This window comes from Rhinopithecus roxellana, chromosome 4, assembly GCF_007565055.1.
Source record: "Rhinopithecus roxellana isolate Shanxi Qingling chromosome 4, ASM756505v1, whole genome shotgun sequence".
NCBI lineage: Eukaryota > Metazoa > Chordata > Mammalia > Primates > Cercopithecidae > Rhinopithecus > Rhinopithecus roxellana.
The window spans coordinates 98,192,128-98,216,485 of record NC_044552.1 but is presented as its reverse complement, the minus strand read 5'-3'; the positions used below and the strand labels follow the sequence as shown (position 1 = coordinate 98,216,485).

The 24,358-nt window shown below is 39.0% G+C and overlaps 1 protein-coding gene and 1 pseudogene across 2 annotated transcripts in view; one reads left to right on the top strand and one right to left on the bottom strand.

The window, feature by feature from the left end:
- Positions 1–3,183: 3,183 nt before the first annotated feature.
- UBE2J1 (ubiquitin conjugating enzyme E2 J1) overlaps positions 3,184–24,358 on the bottom strand; it is a 25,882-nt gene continuing 4,707 nt past the window's right edge. The window contains exons 2-8 of the mRNA XM_010357766.2: positions 19,952–20,025; positions 18,296–18,427; positions 15,540–15,624; positions 15,283–15,388; positions 11,377–11,506; positions 9,216–9,335; positions 3,184–6,020 (exon numbers count right to left, since the gene is read on the bottom strand). Of these exons, the coding sequence (XP_010356068.1) occupies positions 5,742–6,020; positions 9,216–9,335; positions 11,377–11,506; positions 15,283–15,388; positions 15,540–15,624; positions 18,296–18,427; positions 19,952–20,025 (926 nt within the window). The 3' untranslated portion in view covers positions 3,184–5,741. The remainder of the gene's footprint in view (positions 6,021–9,215; positions 9,336–11,376; positions 11,507–15,282; positions 15,389–15,539; positions 15,625–18,295; positions 18,428–19,951; positions 20,026–24,358) is intronic.
- On the top strand, positions 16,043–16,617 carry LOC104657897 (annotated as a pseudogene). Its single transcript, XR_747358.2, has one exon. The product of XR_747358.2 is annotated as a 60S ribosomal protein L24 pseudogene (transcript).

Here is a 24,358-nt window from a genome sequence, read left to right as displayed (position 1 = left end):
GTGTGTAAATGTTTTCATTCCTTTTGATATTATATGTGGCAGTGAAATTGCTGGGTCATATGGTCACTTTATGTTTAACTTTTTGAGGAACTGCCACATTGTTTTTCAAAGTGGCTGCGCCATTTTACCTTCCCATCAGCAACGTATGCGAGTTTCAGTGTCTCCATATCCTCATCAACACTTGCTATCTGGCTTTTTTGTTCTGACCATCCTTATGAGTGTAAACTGGAAACACTGTGGTTTTGATGTGCATTTCCCTAATGACTAAGGATGTTGAGCTTCCTTTCAGGTGCTTATTGGGCATTTGGATATCTTCTTTGTAGAAATGTCTATTCAAATTATTTGCCATTTTAAAATCAGGTTATTTCCTTTTTGTTACTGAATTGTAATTATCTAGATATTTCAGATACAAGTCTCTTATTACATATGTGATCTGCAAATATTTTCTCCCATTCTGTGTTTTTTCACCCTCTTAATGGTGTTGAGACACAAGTTTTTTATTTTGATGAAATATAATTTTTTTTGGTTGCATGTGTGTGTTTTAAGAGATAGGATCTTTCTCTGTGGCCCAGGCTGGAGTTCAGTAGTGCTATCACAGCCCACTGTAACCTTGAACTCCTGGGTTCAAGCAACCCTCCCACCTCTACCTCCTGCATAGCTAGGGCTACAGGCTAATTTTTAAAAAAAAAATTTTGTAGACACAGGGTCTTGCTATGTTGCTCAGGCTCGTTTCAAACTCCCAGCCTCAAGTGATCCTCCACCTCCCAAAATGCTGAGATTCTAGGCATGAGCCACCATGCCAGACCTGCTTGTGCTTCTGATACCATATTTAAGAAACCACTGCATATCCCATTGTCACGTTTACTAAGTTTCCAAGAACTTTATAGTTTTAACTCTTACATTTAAGCGTTCGATCCATTTTGAGTTAATTTTCTTATATGGTGTGAAGTAGTGGATGGTATAACTTTATTTGCTCATTTTTCTTAGGGCAGGGTATAGCCCCAGTGCATCAAAGTCAGAGCTGTGGGAAGGCCCTGGAGGCGTTTGCTGAGGTCTGATTATGCCAGAAACCTACATGGGACTCTAGTCACACACAGCCTTGTGCTTTATGTTAAGGGTTTGGCCCTATATAAGAGCAATAGGAGAGAAGGGGATCAGGACTGTATATTGAAAACTCTGGCTGCAATGTAAGGAATGGAGTGAGACTAGAGACCTGTTAGGAGGTTACTGCACCAATTTGGAGGAGTTAATAGCTAAACAGGGTAGTGCCTAGTTTGGGAAGTGGAGAGATGTGAGAGAAATATTCCAGGAGGTAGAATGGATGAGAGACAAGACTGGATGACGTAAAGAATACAACCTTTGGTCAAAAACAGGGTATGAGTAAAGTCACTGGTTTTATTGAGCAGCTCAAGCTAGTTCTGAAGGCAACTGTTCAAAAGGTGTTCCCAACAGTTTTGAGCCATGCACAGCCTCCCATAAAACCTTAAAAAGTACATCTGTTAATGTGCACATTAGTCTTTGTTAGTCAAGTTCACTAAATGCATTAACCTTACATATACTTTCAATTAAAGAAAAACACAGAGGCGTTGAAGGGGTGGCCTACCCCTCCACACCTGTGGGCGTTTCTCGTTAGGTGGACTTGAGAAAAGAAATGAGACACAGAGACAAAGTACAGAGAAAGAAAAAGTGGGCCCAGGGGACCGGCACTCAGCATACAGAGGACCTTTGCCGGCACCGGTCTCTGAGTTCCTTTAGTATTTATTGATAATTATCTTTACCATCTTAAAGAAAAGGAAGTGGCAGGATAATAGGATAATTATAGGGAGAAGGTCAGCAGTAAGACATATGAATAAAGTTCTCTGTGACATGAATAAGTTTAAGGAAAAGTGCTGTGCCTTGATATGCATATGTAAACATCTCCATAAACCTTTTTAGTGCATGAAGAGCAGCATTGCGCTAGCAAGTCCCGCCTTTCGCCCTAAGGCGGTTTTCTCCTTTCTCAGTAAACAGAACGTTCAATCAAGTTTTATACCGAGATGTTCCATTGCCCAGGGACAGGCAGGAGACAGATGCTTTTCTCTATCTCAACTGCCAACAACCGCCAAGAGGCCTTCTTTAGAGGCCTTCTTTCCTCTTGTACTAGTCCTCCTCAGCACAGACCCTTCACGGGTGTCAGGCTGGGGGACGATCAGGTCTTTCCCTTCCCACGAGGCCATATTTCAGACTATCACATGGGGAGAAACCTTGGACAATACCTAGCTTTCCTAGGCAGAGGTCCCTGCGACCTTTGGCAGTGTGCCTGTCCCTGGGTACTTGAGATTAAGAGAATGGTGATGACTTTTAACCAGCAAGCTGCCTTCAGGCACTTGTTTAACAAAGCACACCCTGCACAGCCCCAGATCTTTTTTTTTTTTTTTTTTTTTGAGACGGAGTCTCGCTCTGTCACCCAGGCTGGAGTGCAGTGGCCAGATCTCAGCTCACTGCAAGCTCCGCCTCCCGGGTTCACGCCATTCTCCTGCCTCAGCCTCCCGAGTAGCTGGGACTACAGGCGCCGCCACCTCGCCCGGCTAGTTTTTTGTATTTTTAGTAGAGACGGGGTTTCACCGTGTTAGCCAGGATGGTCTCGATCTCCTGACCTCGTGATCCGCCCGTCTCGGCCTCCCAAAGTGCTGGGATTACAGGCTTGAGCCACTGCGCCCGGCCGACAGCCCCAGATCTTTTAAACCTTGAGTCACCATAGCACATGTCTCTTGCAAGGACAAGGTTGGGGGTAGGGTCACAGATTAACAGCATCTCAAATGCAAAACAAAATGGAGTCTCTTGTGTCTACTTCTTTCTATATAGACACAGTAACAGTCTGATCTTTCTTTCTTTTCCCCACAAGGCTTTTCAGTATTTTGGCCTAGGTTTTTGTTCGAATGAGTTCAAATGCGTGAGGTTTACTTGTTTTCTGATTCTGATCTATAAAAATGGGTGGTCTCAAGAGACCAAAGTTTATTTATAGCCAAAAATGACAAAAGGAGTTCTTATTCTCCTGAAATAGGAAATTTTGTGTTCCCATAGTCAAAACAGTAAACAATTTTTGAAATTAAAGTTGAGAATCTTGAAATTCATTTATTTCAGTAGAATAAAACAATAAGCAGCATGAAAACATAAAGTGCTACATAAAAGTTCCATATTACATAAATTTTGAAAAGTTCATTGGCTTAAACAGTTACAGGTGAAACAGATTACGTATTTTTTTTTTCAAGCATGCTATTTTAATTACCTTGGTATCTCATCATGTGCTATGTTGGTTAAAGAAAATGTCATGAGTTATCTAGATCTGAGGATTAAAGTAAGGAGGAGTCCTCAGCCTTTACTTACCAGAATATACATCAGTTTTACCTGTATGCTGGAATTAAGGAGTTAAAGTAGGATTTAAAGATAATAGTTTTATGAAGAGGCCTTTCAGTGGGGCTTGGACAAAAAGGGCCCCAAAGACCAATTTTACTCATTAACCTCATGCTGGGAGTCAGATTGACAACTTAAGAGTTTTTAGGTAGCATATGTGAGGAAAAGGGAAGAAGAAAACGGTGCCCCTTTCAGATGGTGCTTCAGGTGCTAAAAAAATATCCCAACACAAACAAACAGGTGGCTAGCTGACAGGTGAGGGAAGAGATGCAAGTCAGATAGCAAAGGATCTGCACAATGCAAAATCTTCTTGGCTTTTTTTTTAACTTAGCAGTGAATGCAGCAGGATTGGCTTAAAGTATAGGTACATCCCATGGAAACGTGCAACAAGATCATGTCGATCCAGAGGCTGGCTCAAGTTTGACTGAAGGGAAATGGAGGGAAGACTGTTCCTAGCACACAATCTCAGCAGAGGTTGAGGTGGTGGGGATTTCTTTATTCTCCTATGACGCTACCTGGTTTTCCCAGCTGGGTCGGTGACTTCTTGCTAGGAGACCACTGAGCACTGAACCAAGGTTTCTAATATGTTTCAAATCAAGACTTTAGAATGTATTTTCTTACAGCAATAAAGTTATAAAATGGTAACCTATGATTTTCCTCATATGAGATCTTCATAAAGTCCTTGAGCTTTTTAGACTTTAACAAATTCAGCTACAGATATAAAAAATGATATGTAAACACTTTTAAAATGAAAATTTATTAAAGTTTAAGACAATTCTGTATTATATAATAGTGTACAATATGTTCTTAGTTTAGATGTAGAAATAAAGGAAAGTTGTCTCTCAGATGAAAACAGAAATTGTGTCTGACAGTTAATAGAACGAACGTTCCATAAACAGGAGTAAAAATTAAATTTGCCTTTAAAATGATTATTCAAATTATTTCTCTTGTCCATAATTTCACTTAGTTAAAACCATGTAAGGACTTTATGAATACCCTCCCCTATACTATTCAAGATATACATATGGGCTAACTTTCGTGGACTGATCTAGAACCTAAATACCATTTCCAACATTGTCTGACTTGTAAAAAAATTAACTTACAAATAACACTTTTGGAGCATAACCTATTTGAAAGCTTGGAACTACCTGTATTTAAAAATTAAGTCTTCATTAACAACACCCTCAAGAGTGCCCTCAGTGCTGCGAACTGAACATGCTGAAGGCAACGTTTTTCTGTGATTCTATGGTCTCACCAGCCATTGTGATGATATTATTATCTACTTGTGGAGCTAGCTAGAACTAAGTTATATATTGATTTTTCCACTGAAAATTCCTTCCTGGGCTCTGACTAGGTGGACAATTCTAAGTAAAGGTTTTTCTAACGTCTATCACTGTTACTTGGGCCCTGAGGTTTTCTATTAAAATAGTACATGAAATATTTCAATATTATGCATATTCCTGGAATAATTAAAATTTATACTGATTATAAAGCTAGGCATATAATACATCCCAAAAGACATACATTTCAAAGCAGAGCAAACATTCAAATCTTAAGATCCCCCCATTTAACTTCTGGAAGAAAACCAAGCATCTCCTGGCTTGGGCCCTTTCTTCCTTAAACAAAAATCTATGGAAGACTGTTTTATTTCTTTTTAAACTTGTGTGGGTATGGCAGCAGGGGGCAGGGGGCAGTGATGATAACAGCATATCAAAGTGGTTACAAAGTACTCCCTCTTCAAGTAGCATCCAGTGACAAAGATGTGATCTCATTTCCTCATAAATGTTTGACTGAAATAAAATTATTTTCACTGAAGAATGTTTAGGACACAAATAAAGTCACAGAATGAGCAATCCCTATAAACATCTCCTATAAATAACATTTTAAGGAAGCTACTTGAGGAGTTTTGCCTTCCCTTTTCAACTCTTCTGTCCCTATACATTCTACATATGTAGAAACAGTGTACTCAATAAGTAGTATTGAGTAACTAGTAATACTCACTGGAACTTAAAACATCATCTTTTATCCAAAAATTTCAAAGAGCTATATAGGAAAGTATTACAAATGTACATAAAAAGAAGGTGAAGCATGAGAAAAAACAAGTTATTTCCCTGCAAAGCAGATCAAATAGTGAGACAAGGAACTTTGACTTCCAGTCCCTTTAAGCAGGACATAACTGCTAGACATAGTATGAATGTCTAGATATATTTATACTAAACTTATAAGGATCAAAAAAGGAATGAAGGGTAAATACAAAATAACTTTTTTGTAAACAATTCTTAGATTATACTCAATGCAGAATGTTTAATGAAGCAGTTGAGTCACAGCTCTTAAGTCACAAAACAATATTATAACTCAAAGTCAAATATGTATTCATTGGCCAGATATATTCGTCGGAATATAAGAGCTGCCAATGCCAAAGTCAGGATGACAATCAGTACAGCTGATCCGCCATGATCAGTGTGGGTGTCTCTTGGCTGGTGGCCTTGGATTCCATCTGGTGAAGTAGAAGACCTTCTCTGACTCTGCTGCTGGGCCCGGCGCTGTCGAGGGCTCATGGAGGTATTCTTCGCTACAGGGTGGGTAGGTTGATGAAAGGATGCTGCCGAAGAATTCTGGACTCCATACTAGGAAATTTTAAGAAACTTTGTTTGAAACTGGCAAATAAGTTTGTAAATATACTTGCTATCTATCCAAGAATACACAGAATCTCAGAGGGCAACATATGACTAAGGGCAACACTACCAAGAATGATTGTTACTAATAATATATCCCTTGAGGGGCATCTACATTTAGGTTCAAACAAAAGTCACAACTTAGGACAGCTTTTTGACCTTTTAATAGTTTTATTAATATATTTAGAAAAACATTCCCTTAAAACATTGACTGTAGATGATATTTTAACACATACAGTTAATGAAAATATTTATATACATATAATGTTTTAATTTAATTAAAAATGTCAGATGCCTTTTGTCTCTATTTTTTTAATCATTTTTTTTAAAGAGATGGGATCTTGTTACATTGCCCAGGCTGCTTGAACTCCTGGGATCAAGCGATCCTCCTGCCTTGGCCTCCCAAAGTGCTGGGATTATAGGCGTGAACCAATGTGCCCAGCCTCAGATGCCTTTTGGATGGTATATCACTGACTAAAAATCAAGTGCCTTGATATTATAAAATTCTAAATTTTTTCCTATTTAAAACAATCATACAGCACTTTGGGAGGTTGAGGCAGGAGGACTGCTTGAGCCCAGGCATTTGAGACCAGTCTGGTCAACATAGTGAGACACTATCTCTACAGAAAAATTTTAAAACTTAGCCAGGTGTGGTCATGCCCACCTGTGGTCCTAGTTACTTGGGAGGCTGAGGCAAGAGGATTACTTGAGCTCAGGAGGTTGAGGCTTCAGTGAGCTATGATCACATGCCTGCACTCCAGCCTGAGCAACAGAGTGAGACTCTCTCTTAAAAAAAAAAAAAAAAAAAATCACATTCTTAGTTGTCCCTAGTGATATATATATATTTATATATATAAATTTTTCTATAATAACCTAGAATAACTAGCATGTGTGAGGGAGTTTTGCTTTTTAATATAAAAAGAAATGGCTTATTCAGAACCTCGATCCCTGCCCTGGGAAAAGGGAAAAACCTGACAGACTGCAAAAACAAAACTGCCATCAGTGTTTTTCCCATTTCTACATTTCCCATTGCTTTTTGATGCTAAAATATCTGCATCAAAAAGCAACAGATGGCCTGATATTATCTGCTGTATTTAGAGTTTTGGCAATCTCTTGCCTCTCCTCAAGGCTAACAACAACAACAAAAAAATCATAGCTTATCTGGGATTTGATGTGTAACATCTCAATTAATTTATATTACACTTAATGTAAAATAACCACCCTTAGCCAAACCAGGTTTCAGTTACTTTCATAGTGGTCAAATTATATAATCATACTCTGAGAGAGTTTATATGCAAATATAATTAAAAACTTAACTTGCAATTGTAGACAATTTATTGCTTGTTGGTATTTTAACCAAAAATGGTCTCAATTAATGACCTCTGTCTATGAACAAGAATTCTAAGTTTTATGTATTAAATCAAAATGAGAAATACTACTATAATACTATATTTTAAGTAAATTAGAGTAAACACTCTAATTTACTTAAACTTCTTGATTTATTTAATTGTATTCCTAGCATATTTTAAAAGTACCAATCCTAAGATTCATTCATTCAATCAACAAATAAACACTGACAATCTACTATATAGAAGGCACTAAGCCAGGCACTGGGGATACAGTGGAGAAGTTGAAAGAGACCCCTGATCTTCACGGAACTTACATTCTGGGAAGAGAGATAGACAATAAATAATTACAAAGTAAATTACAACTGGAATAAGTATAACTGGAATATGTAACAAGGGAACTTAACATAGATTGAAAATACATGAAAGATTTAAATACATCACAAACATTAGGAGGCTGTCCTAAAAGGTGAAAAAAGATTACCACCTTCCTTTTTGTAATAGAATGCTTCTATTAAAAAAAACCAAAAAACTATGAAATAAAAAGTAATTAGAAAGCTTTTTAAATATTTTGAACTAAAACATATTGCCTTTAAAATTAATTCATTATTTTCCCCTGCGATTCATAAAATTACACTGGGATCACATAAAAATGATTTAAACTCATCCCGACACACTTTTTTCTCGGACCTCCATCTTCAGTCCCCCTAGACTACTACCCTGTTCTTCTTCAACCAACTTTTCTCTGCCCAGCTTATTCTCTGAACAGGAGAGACTCACTCAAGACTATTCAGTCCCACTTTATGTAAGTTATTTGCTGGGTAAAGGGCAAATCTATATTTGCCCAACTTCTATTTCAATTTTCCCTCACCCTTTATATTTAAAGTCTTCAATAAACTGGAGAAACAACAACAAAAGAGATGTGACTACTTAACCAAACAATCTGTTACCAAAAAGACTTAATATATTTAAAAGACAGTTCATCTTTTAAATATGGGAAGGAAAATCATTTTTTTCCCATAATCCTAATTCTTTGGCACCAATCCGGTCATATTTTTTAAATCACTCTCTGATCACCTAGGCCAACCAATTTCTTAGACAACAGGCACAACTAACAACACCCTTAGCATTCATTCTTTTATTCAACAATTATTTACTGGACACTTACTATATACGAGGTAGCACTGTCCAACAGAATTTTGTGATGATAATAATGTTTATGTCTACACTGTCCAATGTGGTACCCATTAGCCACATGTGGCTATGGAGCACTTGAAATGTGGTTAGTGTGACTGAGGAACTGAATTTTAAATTTTACTTGATTTTGATTAATTTAAATTTAAACATAGACAGCTGCATGTGGCTGGTGGCTACTGTGTTGGACAGAGCAAGTCTAAAGCAAATTTTTGGCTCTAGGACTTTATTAAGTCAGTACTTTAATGCAGCTGAACAATTCTGCCAAAAATAGTGTCTATTTAGAAAGTGGCTAACATATGGATATTTTGTTTTATTCAGAGTCTAACACTATATTAAAATTAACTTTTCAGACAATCATAGAATTCTGGAGGGACAAGACAAAAATTATTTAATCCAGCCCCATTTAACAAAAAAAGAAAACTGAGGCCACAAAGCATGAACAACTTGCTCAACATAATATAATTCATTAGAGGGACTGATGAGTTAGAATCCAGTTGTTAAGAGAACCAAATTTTTCAGATATTTGATCTAGGATTTTCTCCTCCTATTGCAAACAATGATAATGATAGAGACATACATATATATTGAAAGATAAGAGCCATACCGATGTACTGGCCGTAGCACCCTGGAATGTTGTAGGTATATCATCTTGTAAATCAGTTAGTGAAAAAGAGTGGTTTAAGTCTGACTCAGAAATAGTCTTTCCAGATGAATTGACTTCTGCCTATAAACAAGATAGGCCCAAGAGCAATGTTACAACAGGAAACATACACAATCTACAACCTGCTAAATCACCTCTGTTGGATTTAATTGCTAGTTGAACATCTATTATTAGGCAGTTAAGCACTGAGCACTCCTGTGTCCAACACTGTACTAAGTATCATAGGAAGACACATAAACAACACCTGTTCTCAAGAAGCTGTTACTTGGTAAGGGACAAAACTAACACCCATGGTTCACAGTTCACAATGCTAAAAAGCTCTCAAAACTCAAGGTTTTCTTGGTAAATTTTAGGCAAAGCCTGATATGAGCTGATGTGAAGCTATGAATAGTCTTTATCCCACATTAGTGTAAACATTAATCCCACGTTAATGTAATATTCTCAGATTTGCTGAGGAAATCCTAATGGATTTGATTATGAGGTGCTGCCCCAGATCACACGGCAGGTTAGTTAATATATGGTATAGTAAGATCTTTTCTTAAGTCTGAAAAATTCTCATGTACAAAACACATTTGGTCCTGAGATTTTTCAGAAGCAATTTTAAGTGTAATAGGAATCCTCAGAAGGAAGAAAGTAGACATGTTCTGAGCTACTCCTCCTCCAGGCACTACAATAAAAGAGAAGGGAACTAGACCTGGAAAGACAGACAGTCCATAGAGAAGTGGACGGGAAGGAGGAGAGAGCATGCTGCTTAATGCAGGTTGGCATTTCTGTTTGTGAAGCTAATTAAATTCCAGGAGGATTAAATACTTAATACTTTATATATGTATGTATGTATGTATTTATGTTTTTTTGAGACATAAAACATAAATACCTACAGTGAGACAGGCTCACTGCAACCTCCGCTTCCTGGGTTCAAGCAATTCTCCTGCCTTAGCCTCCCAAGTAGCTGGGATTACAGTCGTGCACCACCACACCCAGCTACTTTTTTGTATTTTTAGTAGAGACGGGGTTTCACTGTGTTAGCCTGAATGGTCTCAATCTCCTCACCCCGTGATCTGCCTGCCTCGGCCTCCCAAAGTGCTGGGATTACAGGCGTGAGCCATTGCACCCAGCCAATATTTTCAATAATTAAATATTTAATACTCAAAGTATTAAAATACTATATAATCCTATGGTTGGGTAAAACATACACAGAAAAAAGGGATATATGGGAGGGATGCCAAATTAACAGTAGCTATTTCTTGAGGGTGGGATTATGAACGTCATTTTCTTTTTCTTTTTCTTTTTTTGAGACGGAGTTTCACTCTTGTTGCCCAGGCTGGAGTGCAGTGGCGCAATCTCGGCTCACTGCAACCTCTGCCTCCCAAGTTCAAGCAATTCTCCTGCCTCAGCCTCCCAAGTAGCGGGGATTACAGGCATGCACCATGACATCCAGCTAATTTTGTATTTTTAGTAGAGATGGGGTTTCTCCATGTTGAGGCTGGTCTTGAACTCCTGACCTCAGGTGATCCGCCCACCTAGGCCTCCCAAAGTGCTGGGATTACAGGGGTGAGCCACCATGCCCAGCCATCATTTTCTTCTTATTATCTATATTTTCTGTAATAATAGGTAGAATTTATTAAGCACCAGGGACAGTTCTGAATGCAACCCATGTATTACATATATTAATTCAATCCTCACAACAATCCTATGATATAGGTACCATTATTATTTATAGATTAAAAAAAGGCACAAAGTGAGTGGTTAATTAATACGTCTGACATCATACTACTACTAAGCAACAGAGCTGGGATTTGAACCCTGGCATTGTATACCAGAGTTCAAGTTTTACTCACTCACTATGCTATAAAGCTTTCATGAATGTAGTTAGGAATTCTGTAATAAGAAAAAAATTCCATGCCAGTATTACAACATTTCATGTACCCTATACATATATACACCTACTATGTAACCACAGAAATTAAAAAAAAAAAAAATGAAAAAAGAAAAACATTTGCAAATGTTATATTGTAATAGAACTGCATTGCTTTCCTTTCTATGCAGAATCCAGCAGTAAACAAAAGGGCTACAAGATTAGAATTTATTTAAGAATTTATAGTACCTTAAAACTGATTTGCCTAGCCAGTTCTTTGGCTTCTTGGTCAGCTTGGCTCAAATCGCTTCCAGATTTTAAAGGCAACAGGACATCCTTCATGGCAGAGCCACATCCTTCACAACAGAAATCTTGTGATCTGGGAGAAAACAATTTTTTAAATGAAAATAAATCAAATAGTTAAATGTTTAATTCCCTCTTACTGAGACACTCAAATGCTGAATCATTAAACTTAAAAGAAAGGAACATTGGAAAATTCCACATCACATTTATCCACATGCTATGAATTAGACAATTAATGTAATAATTATAGTCCTGGACAAGTAAATCTTAGGCTGGCTTTAAAAAAATCCAGGGCTCAGATCCTATTTTTCCAATAAACTATCTAAAGAAAAATAAGTTTTATATCTATACAATGAGAAAATTGTCTATTATACAGTCCTTGAGATCACATATAACAAAACTATTTTAAGGCTGTGAAAAAAGTCCTTTAACAAGATCAAATTATCTGTTAGCAGAAATATATATAAAGCAGTAAAGAAACCAATTAAACATAGAATTTACAGATATTTCTAGAAAAAAAAAACCCTCGGCCGGGCGCGGTGGCTCAAGCCTGTAATCCCAGCACTTTGGGAGGCCGAGACGGGCGGATCACGCCCGAGCTCAGGAGATCGAGACCATCCTGGCTAACACGGTGAAACCTCGTCTCTACTAAAAATACAAAAAAACTAGCCAGGCGAGGTGGCAGGCGCCTGTAGTCCCAGCTATTCGGGAGGCTGAGGCAGGAGAATGGCGTAAATCCGGGAGGCGGAGCTTGCAGTGAGCTGAGATCCGGCCACTGCACTCCAGCCCGGGCGACAGAGTGAGACTCCGCCTCAAAAAAAAAAAAACAAAGAAAAAAAAAAAACCCTCACAAATAGAGTATAACTTGAAAGACTTGGGAGAACTTGCAGAAAATCCAAAGACTTAATTTATTACTGATTATATATTAAGTAGAGACTCAGGATATATCTGTTAACTAGACTATTTTCTAAAATATATTTGTCTTTCCATTTTTCCCTTTGTATTCCAGATATAGTCAAAACTTCCTTGAAGTTTACAAGAGTCATATGAGGATATGAATTACTGAAAGTAAACATGCACCATATATAAAAATATATATTGTTATATTGTTGAACTTCTTTTTAAAAAATTGTTTTGCATAGTACTTCTAGTTCTATTCAAAAACCTTAGGTCTTAAAGAACATGCTATTTAAAATTATGAAATATCATATAAACAAAATATATGTAAAAGTAGCAATAATTTAGTTTTTCTGTTTGTTTGTTTGAGACAGGGTCTCCTCGTTCTATCACCCAGGCTGGAGTGCAATGGCACAATCATGGCTTGCTGCAGCCTCAACCTCCCAGACTCCAATGATCCTCCCACCTCAGCCTCTTCAGCCTCCCAAGTAGCTAGGACCACAGGTGTGTGCCACCACGCCCAGCTAATTTTTTTTTTTTTTTTTTTTTGTAGAGACAGTGTCTCCCTATGTTGTACAGACTGGTCTGGAACTCCTAGGCTCAAGTGATCCTCCTGCCTTGGCTTCCCAAAGTGCTGGGATTACAAGCATGAGCCACTGTGCCCAGCCTAATTTAGTATTTATTGATGAGTATTTCTTGTTTGACCAGAAGTGGCACTGTTGTCCACACGCCTTTGAGAATTGGTTATATACAAATTATTTGCTTCAAAATGTATTCACTTTTAACTGAGTCAGATGAAACTTAAGGAGAGTGTTTATTTTGAATGTATTAGTTTATCTACAGTGGTAGCACACTACCTTGGCTGAATACAAAATCTCTTTGTTTTTTTTGAGACAAGGTCTCAACTCAGTCCCCCAGGCTTGAATGCAGTGGCACAATCATGGCTCACTGCAGTCTCAACCCCCCAGGTCAAGGAATCTTTCCACCTCAGTCTTCCAAGTAGCTGAGACTACAGGCACGTGCCACCACGCCCAGCTAATTTTTGTATTTTTTGTAGAGATGGGGTTTCACCATGTTACCCAGGCTGGTCTCAAACTCCTGAACTCAAGCAATCCACCTGTCTTGGCCTCCCAAAGTGCTGGGATTACAAGTGTCAGCCACCATACCCAGCCCAAAACAATTTTTTAAAAGGTTTCTATTATAGACTGAGCATCTAGAATATATAGTGAGAAGCCTAGAAGAACAAGAACTCCAGTTTTTTTTTTTTTTTTTTTTTGTAGAGACAGTGTCTCCCTATGTTGTACAGACTGGTCTGGAACTCCTAGGCTCAAGTGATCCTCCTGCCTTGGCTTCCCAAAGTGCTGGGATTACAAGCATGAGCCACTGTGCCCAGCCTAATTTAGTATTTATTGATGAGTATTTCTTGTTTGACCAGAAGTGACACTGTTGTCCACACGCCTTTGAGAATTGGTTATATACAAATTATTTGCTTCAAAATGTATTCACTTTTAACTGAGTCAGATGAAACTTAAGGAGAGTGTTTATTTTGAATGTATTAGTTTATCTACAGTGGTAGCACACTACCTTGGCTGAATACAAAATCTCTTTGTTTTTTTTGAGACAAGGTCTCAACTCAGTCCCCCAGGCTTGAATGCAGTGGCACAATCATGGCTCACTGCAGTCTCAACCCCCCAGGTCAAGGAATCTTTCCACCTCAGTCTTCCAAGTAGCTGAGACTACAGGCACGTGCCACCACGCCCAGCTAATTTTTGTATTTTTTGTAGAGATGGGGTTTCACCATGTTACCCAGGCTGGTCTCAAACTCCTGAACTCAAGCAATCCACCTGTCTTGGCCTCCCAAAGTGCTGGGATTACAAGTGTCAGCCACCATACCCAGCCCAAAACAATTTTTTAAAAGGTTTCTATTATAGACTGAGCATCTAGAATATATAGTGAGAAGCCTAGAAGAACAAGAACTCCAGTTTTTTTTTTTTTTTTTTTTTTACCTTGCACATGAAATCAAATGGATAAAAGCATCTAAATTGAATGAAAACAAATACTATGTATTCAAAGTACATAGTGTAATCTATCAAGAGTTGTACAAATAAAGTACATCCCCAGAGTTTGGAAATAAGATTTAAAAAGAAAAATTGCTTATAAGACCAAGAAGTCTACCAAATCTTCCAGATGCTAAAATGTAACTATTTGATTTAGCAAATATCTGCAGAGGGCCTACTCTGGGGTGTGCTAGGGTAAAATATGCTATAATTTAATTAGCACAATATGTCTGAAGGGTGGTAGGCAGCAGACTCCAGAGCAGAAAAATTATCAACATCAAAAATTAGGTATCAGCGCTACTCAAAGAGGGGCTACTCTGAATGGAAGGACTGATCTTGGTTATATAGACAAAAATGCACCTGCACCTGAAAAAACCAGAGAAGGCATCACTTCTCTGTTTGTGATTGCCACTGGGCAATCACAACTTGATAAAGAAAATCTCTCTTGCTTTATTCCAGATCACTTATTAAGCACTTGCTATGAGCTAGATGCAAAGATGAATAAAGTGGATTCCCTCCCGGCCCTCAAGGGGTTTGTAATCTTGTGGAAAGCTACAAATAATTGCTCTGGTTCTTTTCCATCTGTAATTCCATATAAGTGGAAACAAATGACTGGTATTGTTTTCCAGGAGAATATATCTCCTACTGTATTAAAAAAAATAGTGAAATAGTATCAACTACTTTTTAAGACTAGATAGCATTAAATAAATTACTTAGATTCTGGTCACTCCAAGGAAATTATTACAACTGAATTTCTAAAAGAGCAAAACTGAGATAAGATCCTGTAGCTACAGTCACTCAGAAAGTAAGTCACATAGTAAGAGGCAGGCCCTACCTCCTAACAGCCATTACCCTGAATACCATTCAGACCTCAACAAGAATGAAATGCAAAACTTACTTTTTGGCAAGTGCTCTTCTTTCCTCAGGAGTGTAATCTAGAGAACCTATGGCTCCCTCTCCTTTTGTTGGCATAAACCCAATGATGGCTAATAATGCTGTCCTTACTGAAATAAAAAAGTAAATATCAATCTAAATTGCTTTGTAAAAGCAACTGGGTTTATTCTGGAAAAAGAACAAAAAGAGAGTATTATACTTCATAACTATGAATTGACTGAAGTTATAAGAGATTTTTATTCACTATAAGTTAACACTTACTACTCCATGAAGGCTGCCAAGTTTCAGGATGATGTCCTGAGATGCTCAAACAGATTTTCTTGCCCACTTCAAATCGTCCATTAGCCTGAGGAATAAACAATACATTTAGAAAATTAAATACATGTGTTTAATGTTTATACTTTCTAAGTAAAAATATACTATTTATATATAATAATTTTAGAGATTATCTTAAAAAGATTTTTTAAAAAAATGTAACCTCTAATGGGGCACAGATTTTTTTGTCCTTATAGACTCCAAAAATACTTGTTGGATGCTGAATAATAAAAGCTGTTTTTAGAAGGTGTTTTACAGCACCTTTTGAAACTGAGTTGCACAACTGAAATCTAAATAATTAACACATAAAGTTTTACTGGCCAGCGAAGTGGCTCACGCTTGTAATCCCAGCACTCTGGGAAGCTGAGGTGGGAGGATCACTTCAGGCCAGGAGTTCAAGACCAGCTTGAGCAACCTAGTGAGACACTGTCTACAAAAAAAGAAAAAAAGATCTCTTTTCTTCCCCTGAATCCATCGCCATGAAGGTGGAGCTGTGCAGTTTTAGCGAGTACAAGATCTACCCCGGACACGGGAGGCGCTACGCCAGGACCGACGGGAAGGTTTTCCAGTTTCTTAATGCAAAATGCGAGTCGGCGTTCCTTTCCAAGAGGAATCCTCGGCAGATAAACTGGACTGTCCTCTACAGAAGGAAGCACAAAAAGGGACAGTCGGAAGAAATTCAAAAGAAAAGAACCCGCCGTGCAGTCAAATTCCAGAGGGCCATTACTGGTGCATCTCTTGCTGATATAATGGCCAAGAGGAATCAGAAACCTGAAGTTAGAAAGGCTCAACGAGAACAAGCTATCAGGGCTGCTAAGGAAGCAAAAAAGGCTAAGCAAGCATCTAAAAAGACTGCAATGGCTGCTGCTAAGGCACCTACAAAGGCAGCACCTAAGCAAAAGATTGTGAAGCCTGTGAAAGTTTCAGCTCCCCGAGTTGGTGGAAAACGCTAAACCGGCAGATTCGATTTTTAAATAAAGATTGGATTATAACTCTAAAAAAAAAAAAAAAAAAAAAAAAAAAAGAAAGAAAATTAGCCAGGAGGGGTGGCGTGTGCTTCTAGTCCTACCTACTTGGGAGGCTAAGACAGGAAGACTGCTTGAGCCCAGGAGTTCAAGGCCACAGTGAACCATGACTGCATTGCTGCATGCCAGCCTGGGTGACAGTGTGAGACCCTGTCCCCAAGAAAAGAAAAGAAAAAAAAAAAAAGAAGAAGAGAGGAGTATCAGCTAATACTTGTTAAGCAGCTTCTATATGTCAGGTACTTTATGGTGTGATTACAATTACCAAACACAAAATTCCTTTTGACTGATGAGAAAACTGAATTTTAAAGACATTATGTAACCCACCCATAGTGTAATGGAAAGAGCACCAGTCAGAATCTAGGCCTACTGGCTCTTAAACAAATGCTCTCTCTGTTATACAAAATAGAGGTAAAAGCAGCATTAATTTGGTATTTATTGATGAATACCTGTTGTTTCACCATTTGCTACTCCATGTGGGTCAGATGTTTAACTTAGATAGAACAGGATGAAGACTGAGAAGAAGCAGTGAGATTTCTCAAACTGATCTCTGAGATTGGTGTAGTTTCATGTTTCAACAGGGCACTATGTGTGGAAGGTGGACTCCAGCAGGCTACACTAGAGAAAGGATGCCTTGGAGGTTACCAAAGAGAAAAACAGGCACAGCTTAAAGTGGTAACAGATACAGGGAAAGGTTTTTGTGTTTGTTTTTGCTTCTTTCAAGGTTAGGGGATAATTAAACATAGTTAAAATTAAAGGAAATGAGAGAAGAAAAGCTTAACAATTAAAGAGGAATTAGATCAATAGTTTTCCTTGGCCGGGTATGACGGTGACTCCTGTCATCCTAGCACTTTGGGAGGCTGAGACGGGAGGATTGCCTGAGGCCAGTAGTTCAAGACCAATGAGACCATGTCTCTACCAAAAAACTTTTTAATTAGCTGGGCACAGTGGCATGTGCCTATAGTCCCAGCTACTCAGGAGCCTGAGGTGGGAGGATTGCTTGAGCCCAGGAGTTTGAGGCTACAGCGAGCTATGATTGGGCCACTGCGCTCCAGCCTGGGCAACAGAGCAAGACCGTGTCTCTAAAAAAAAAGAAGTTTTCCTTCACATGAGGAAAAGACATGTAAAGTTGGAGAGAAAGGGAGAAATTCTGAGATATAAATAGTAATAATAATGCTAACACTTATTGAATACTCTGTGTCAGACTCTATTCTAAGAGCTATACAATAAGATATTGATACTTTTCATCCCACATAAACTCAGTGAGGTAAGTATCATTATTCTCTTTGCAAAGATGAGAAAACTGAGGAAGAGAGCGTAAGAAAGGTGGGAAGTTGAGAGAGACAATGTGATTACAAGGTACAATAACATTAGCTAACCTTTAGTGAGTACTTATGAAGTGCCAGATGTATATGCCCAGCGCTTTGCATATATTAATTCATCGAATCCTAACAACCATGATGTGACATTTATGCATTCAGTTGTATCATTTTTACTTTTCAGATGCATCAGTTTCCTAGGAATTATTTTGGAGGAAAAAAATTGTAGTCCCAGGGCCTGGACCCCAAAAGCAAAATTATACTGTTCTATTATTTCTTAATGAAAATAATTTGCTTACTATATTTTGCAGCTACCAAGAAGAGTTAAGTCACGAGCATTCTAAAAATCCAAAATTCTTACCGTTAGGAGAATAATGCTTGGTGGTTTCATGGGATACTCTGGTGGCAGTACTATCCGCCCATGATAAACTCCTCCATCAAAATCGGAGTCTGGAGGCCCTCTAACCGTGAAGTGCCATTCAAAAAGGTTATCCTGAACAAAAACAATAATCCACAAGGAATTAATAATATTAAAAAGTTTGATCATTTTATCTGAATATCAGAAATATTACCAGGCAAGAAAAATTAAATGCTTTGTATTATTGCTAGTATAGTTTCTAATGTATGAGATGTCTTGAGAATATAAGTGATAAATTGAATTTATAAGTGAAAGCTATTTAATCTAGCTTTCATGTTCCATTGAGCTAAAATCTTTTATAATAAACACATTAGCCAGGCCCGGTGGCTCAAGCCTGTAATCCCAGCACTTTGGGAGGCCGAGACGGGCGGATCACGAGGTCAGGAGATCGAGACCATCCTGGCTAACACGGTGAAACCCCGTCTCTACAAAAAAATACAAAAAACTATCCGGGTGAGGTGGCGGGCACCTGTGGTCCCAGCTACTCAGGAGGCTGAGGCAGGAGAATGGCGTAAACCCGGGAGGCGGAGCTTGCAGTGAGCTGAGATCTGGCCACTGCACTCCAGCCTGGGCGACAGAGCGAGACTCTGTCTCAAAAATAAATAAATACATAAATAAATAAATAAACACATTAAAAATTTCTGAGTGTTATATATTCACAATTTACAGGTTTAAATTAGAAATTAATCCTTAAAAGAATAGCAAATTACAATAATTATAAAATCAAAAAATTACTGTTTGGGTTATTTTAACAAATCTTTAAAAATTATCCCTTAGAGATCCCTAAGAGCTTATTTATAAAATGGTAATATTAATATATTTAATGTCATCTTACAGTTAACATATACTTTTCAGTTTACAAAATACTTGCACTTAAGTTATATTTTTATTCCCACTGTTACCATGAAAACCTGCCTGAGTATATTTAAATGCCCTCCTTTTACAATGAGAAGACTGAGAGAGGTAGAGATGCTTGTACAAAAAGCCTTGAGTAGCTACGGAGACCCATCAAGAGGCTTCCAAACTGTAAAGTATCTGGGGTTCTTTCCACCTTCCCTCCCTCAGACTCAAGATCTAACCTCAGCTGGGTGCAGTGGCTCACACCTGTAATCCCAGCACTCTGGGAAGCCAAGGTGGACAGATCACGAGGTCAGGAGTTCCAGACTAGCCTGACCAACATGGTGAAACCCCGTCTCTACTAAAAACACAAAAATTACCCGGGCATGGTGGCACACGCCTGTAATCCCAGCTACTCAGGAGGCTGAGGCAGGAGAATTGCTTGAACCCGGGAGGCGGAGGTTGCAGTGGACCGAGGTCACGTCACTGCACTCCAGTCTGGGCAACAGAGCGAGACTCCATATCAAAAAAAAAAAAGATCTAACCTCAACTTAGCATCTGAAACCCATCTTATAAAGACCACAAAATCTGTTTCTTCTAAAGTGATTTGGAATGGCTAATGAAATATTCAGGAAATACAGTGAATAAAATGTCAGACTACATCACACACATCTGTAATGACTCAAAGCAATGAAAAGCAATTTTAAAGAATTTGTTTTAAATATTAAAATCCATATGAAGAACATGAAGATAGAAACTAACCTCTAAAGGTTGCGCATGGTAATGATCTGTTGGATCTTTCAATTCTGCCGCTTCTTTCATTAAACGTTTAACAGCTAAAATAAAATTCATAAAATAGAGATATTTAAAATATACTTTTCTGAATGATTAACACAGACTTACAAGCCTAATGAAAAATGTGTAAAGAACTAGTGCAAATGAGCATATGGCAAAGGTTTAATTATAAGATGATGGGAATAAATAGAGGGGGAGAGGAAGGAAATAGTTGCTAGGCATTAACACTTTAAAGAGTTATATATTAAATACATAGTGAAGACACTATTTTTATTTAATAAGTACTTATACTTCCTATAAGGTGGTATTTATTGAAGTGCTTTTACAGACATTAATAACTCATTTAACCCTTAATACAACCTTACTAGATAGGTATTATTTTTATCCCCATTTTCCAGATGAAGAAGCCGAGACACGTAGAGATTATATAACTTGTTCAAGGTCACAGAGTAATGACGGAGATGGGATTCCAACACAGGCAGTTTGGCTCTACCCTGTTAAAATATCTTTATTAACAAAAAATGTATCATCTGGATCTCATGCTCAGTGAACAGGAAACACCCCTATATCCTCCACCTCTTCGTACTTGCCATCCACTATCTTGCATTAAATTAATGGACTCTCCCCTGAATTCACTGACTCTCCATAGCCCTGATGAAATTCCTTCTTGAAGTGATTCTTCAGCTTCACTAAAACCTCCAGTCCACTGACCCCACAACTTTCTTCACCCCTCCTATACTTATATTCATTTTCCTCTTTATCCACACCCTTGGCTCTTAGGAGTCCCTCTGTCATGCTCCCTTAATAAAATCCAACCGTGCCTGACCCAACCCAACTATCTTATTTGGTGTCCACACCCAAACAGCTGAGCATCACTGAAAGGAGGAAAAAAAGTCAGAGAGTCTGGTGCAGTAATGCCATTACGAGTCATTACCAACAACCTCTACTGGGATACAATGCCACCTACCGTCCCCACATTTCTCTAGTAAGCCTTCAGCCTACTCTTTCCACCTAGCACTCCAAGATTATTTTCCACCTATTCTAATTTCTCCTCTGTTTCAGTTAATGGCAGCCAGCTTTTTATCTCCCTGATGAATGACTGCTAGCAGGAGCTGCTCAGATGCCTATCACAATCTACAATCCTATCTGTATCTGCATCCTTTGTCCTCTATTGGCTCTCAAAATTCAATCCTTTGATATGTGCTCTGGATCCCAACCCCTCTCATTTCAAGCTTCTGGTGCTAAAACATGTCAGGATACTGCAGTGGGATGGCTGAGCCAGGGAAAAGGATTCTCAAAACTGTGTTTGCAACCACTGTTGCAGTTCAAAAGAGAGATGTGCACCAGATGCTGGGAGGACAGGCTGGGCATCTAACTTTAGAGCAGATGGAAAAGAAAAGGAGTCAGGTACTGACGTGAAAAAAAAAACAGTAGAAACTACCCAGGTAGATATGAATAGGAAGAGGAAATAATAAAAGTAAAATGTGTAGAGGCACAGGTTGGAATGGTATGGGGAGAGAGACTAACCGAGGAGCAACCCCTACATGTATACAACCACAACGGTTTGGTATGTATCAGGACTTTTGCATAAAATTTCATTTGAGGCCAGGCGCAGTGGCTCACACCTGTAATCCTAGCACTTTGGGAGGCCGAGGTAAGTGGATCACCTGAGGTCAAGAGTTCGAGATCAGCCTGGCCAACATGGTGAAACCCTGTCTACACTAAAAATACAAAAATTAGCCAGGCATGGTGGCAGGCGCCTGTAATCCCAGCTACTCGGGAAGCTGAGACAGGAGAATCACTTGAACCCAGGAGGCGGAGATTGCAGTGAGCCGAGATCGTGCCATTGCACTCCAGCCTGGGCTTCAGAGAGAGACTCTATCTAAAAAATAAATAAGGCTGGGCGCAGTGGCTCATGCCTGTAATCCCAGCACTTTGGGAGGCCGAGGCAGGTGGATCACCTGAGGTCAGGAGTTTGAAACCAGCTTGACCAACATGGTGAAACCCCATCTCTACTAAAAATACAATATTAGCCAGGCGAGATGGCGCATGCCTGTAATCCCAGCCACTAGGGAGGCTGAGGCAGGAGAATTGCTTGAACCTGGGAGGTGGAGGTTGCAGTGAGCCGAGACTGTGCCACTAGATTCCAGCCTGAGCAACAAGAGCGAAATTCTGTCTCAAAAAAAAAAAAAAAAAAGCAAAACCCTCCAGGCTGGAGGGCAGTGGTACGAACACGGCTCATTCACTGAAGCCTCAACCTCCCAAGCTCATGCGGTCCTCCCACCTTGCTCTCCCCAGTAGCTGAGGCCACAGGCATGCACCACCATGCCTGGCTAGAGCCGGGGTCCCACTGTCTTGCCCAGGCTGGTCTCAAGCAATCCTCCTACCTCAGCCTTCCAAAGTGCTGAGATTACAGGTGTGAATCACCATGCCTGGCCAAAAATGTTAAGTTACTATCCTACTTCATAATTATTAATATTCTTTTCCATTTCTTACTCTGAACTAAGTCCCTATATGCAGAGACTTTGTTCACTGGATCATCAACTATTTATTGAGTTCCTACTAGGTACTAGATGCTACAGCTTCATGCGTCAACAAAATATGGCTTTGGTCACTGAAGACCTATGGCTGGGAGGTGCAGTCAAAACAAAACAGCATGATAAATGCTATATTTGAAAACATGTACATACTGAGACACCCTCTCCCTCCAAGTCTAGAGACTGGGCTTTGGTCAATTCCTTGAACACACTTTACCTCCCCTCCACTCTTGGCCTTTCTATACAGCTTTCCTCAGGGCCCAGGCTGCTCCGGCCCCATCCTCCACCTCACCATCTAGTCTGGCTACCCTAGACCTTTAAGTAACTTATCAGGAACGTCTCTATGACACCTTCCCTTGTCGCCACCCTCCCCACCCCTCCCCCCCAACAGTGCTTGGAGATTCCAATCTGGGCATATCAAAATCCCTGAGGCGTCCTAGGGAGGGGTGGAGACTAGGAATGCTCTCTGAATTACTCTGATTAGATTTAGAAACCACTGCCCTAGAGACCAGGTTGAGTCTCCTTGCTCTATGCCATCATAACACTGTATTTTTCCTCTTATGAAGTTCGTCTCACTTGTAATTACTTTTTTAATATCCGTTTTTCCTGCTAAGCAATAGTAATGACAGTATAGCAGTACAGTCTCCTCAGGGCTTAGCACATGGTAAGCACTCAAATATTAGTTGAGTTACATTTTACTATCTTCTCTCAACATAGCTCTAAGAATCCAATTAAAGGCAATGATTTTTCAACTTAACAAAACAAAATCCTTCATTCAAAGAAAGTTTAATGAGAACCCCGATAGGTGAAACAAAAACCCCAGGACCGCTTTGGTTGCAGAGGCCAGTGGAAGGACCTGCAGGCTATCTACTCCCCATCCTTCCATTTCACTCCTGAAGGAATCCATGGAACAAGGATGGAAAACCCTGCTTTCAAGCCACATAAACCTATCATTCCTTTAAGTTAATATTAGTAGATAAAAATACAATTACGGAAGCTGTTATGAAGTTAGTTTGGAGATGCCAAAAATATTGTTTTTCCTTCATTCTTTGTCAACTGGCTGAACTCAATAATGATTAAGCTGAAGTCAGATTTTATGTCATTCTATACCCTTATCACATTTTCTCTGCCTCTCCCCTACTCAGCTCACCTAAACAGGAAAGAAGAAGATAAACACTCAAAACTTGTATCTGGGTATTATGAGAGATATATAAAGGGTCAGAATTGTTATAAGAATGTATCTGTATCAATCCTGTAAAGGAACAATCATTAACGATCATTGGTTCAACAACTAAACAGCTGATTTTATTAGTTCCTAAGTCACTCAAGCACATATCATGTAAGAGCTAAGGGCATGTAGCCAAGAGGTGAGATTAGTCTCTTGTTTCCATAATCTATTTTTTCCAAAAATAACCTATATTATGAATGCTTCAGTGAAAAGGAACAGGGACTCGATTTAGAGCTGCATTAAAATTCTGACTCTGACATTTTGTAGCTCTAAGTCCTTGAACAAGTCACTTGATCTGATTGTGGCTCGATGTTTAATCTGTCAATTAAGAGTCAATAATTTCTCCAGAAAATTCTCCTTTCCTTTCCACCCCTCCTTCTTGCCCAGGCCCTGAGTTATTAAGGTTGAAAATGGACTGGCATATAAGGCCTTCTCAGTGATTCTTCCTAACTCAAAACCATGCCTCAGCAGATGTCGCTGGCCTTATGGTATGGCTCCCTGGCTCCTGAGGAGAAGTACCAGTGTTAGGAAACAGTCACGGTTCAGAATGCTGCCTGGCAACCGGGCTACAGCATAGTCTGCCCCTCCTGATGCTTTATCTCTTGCTGC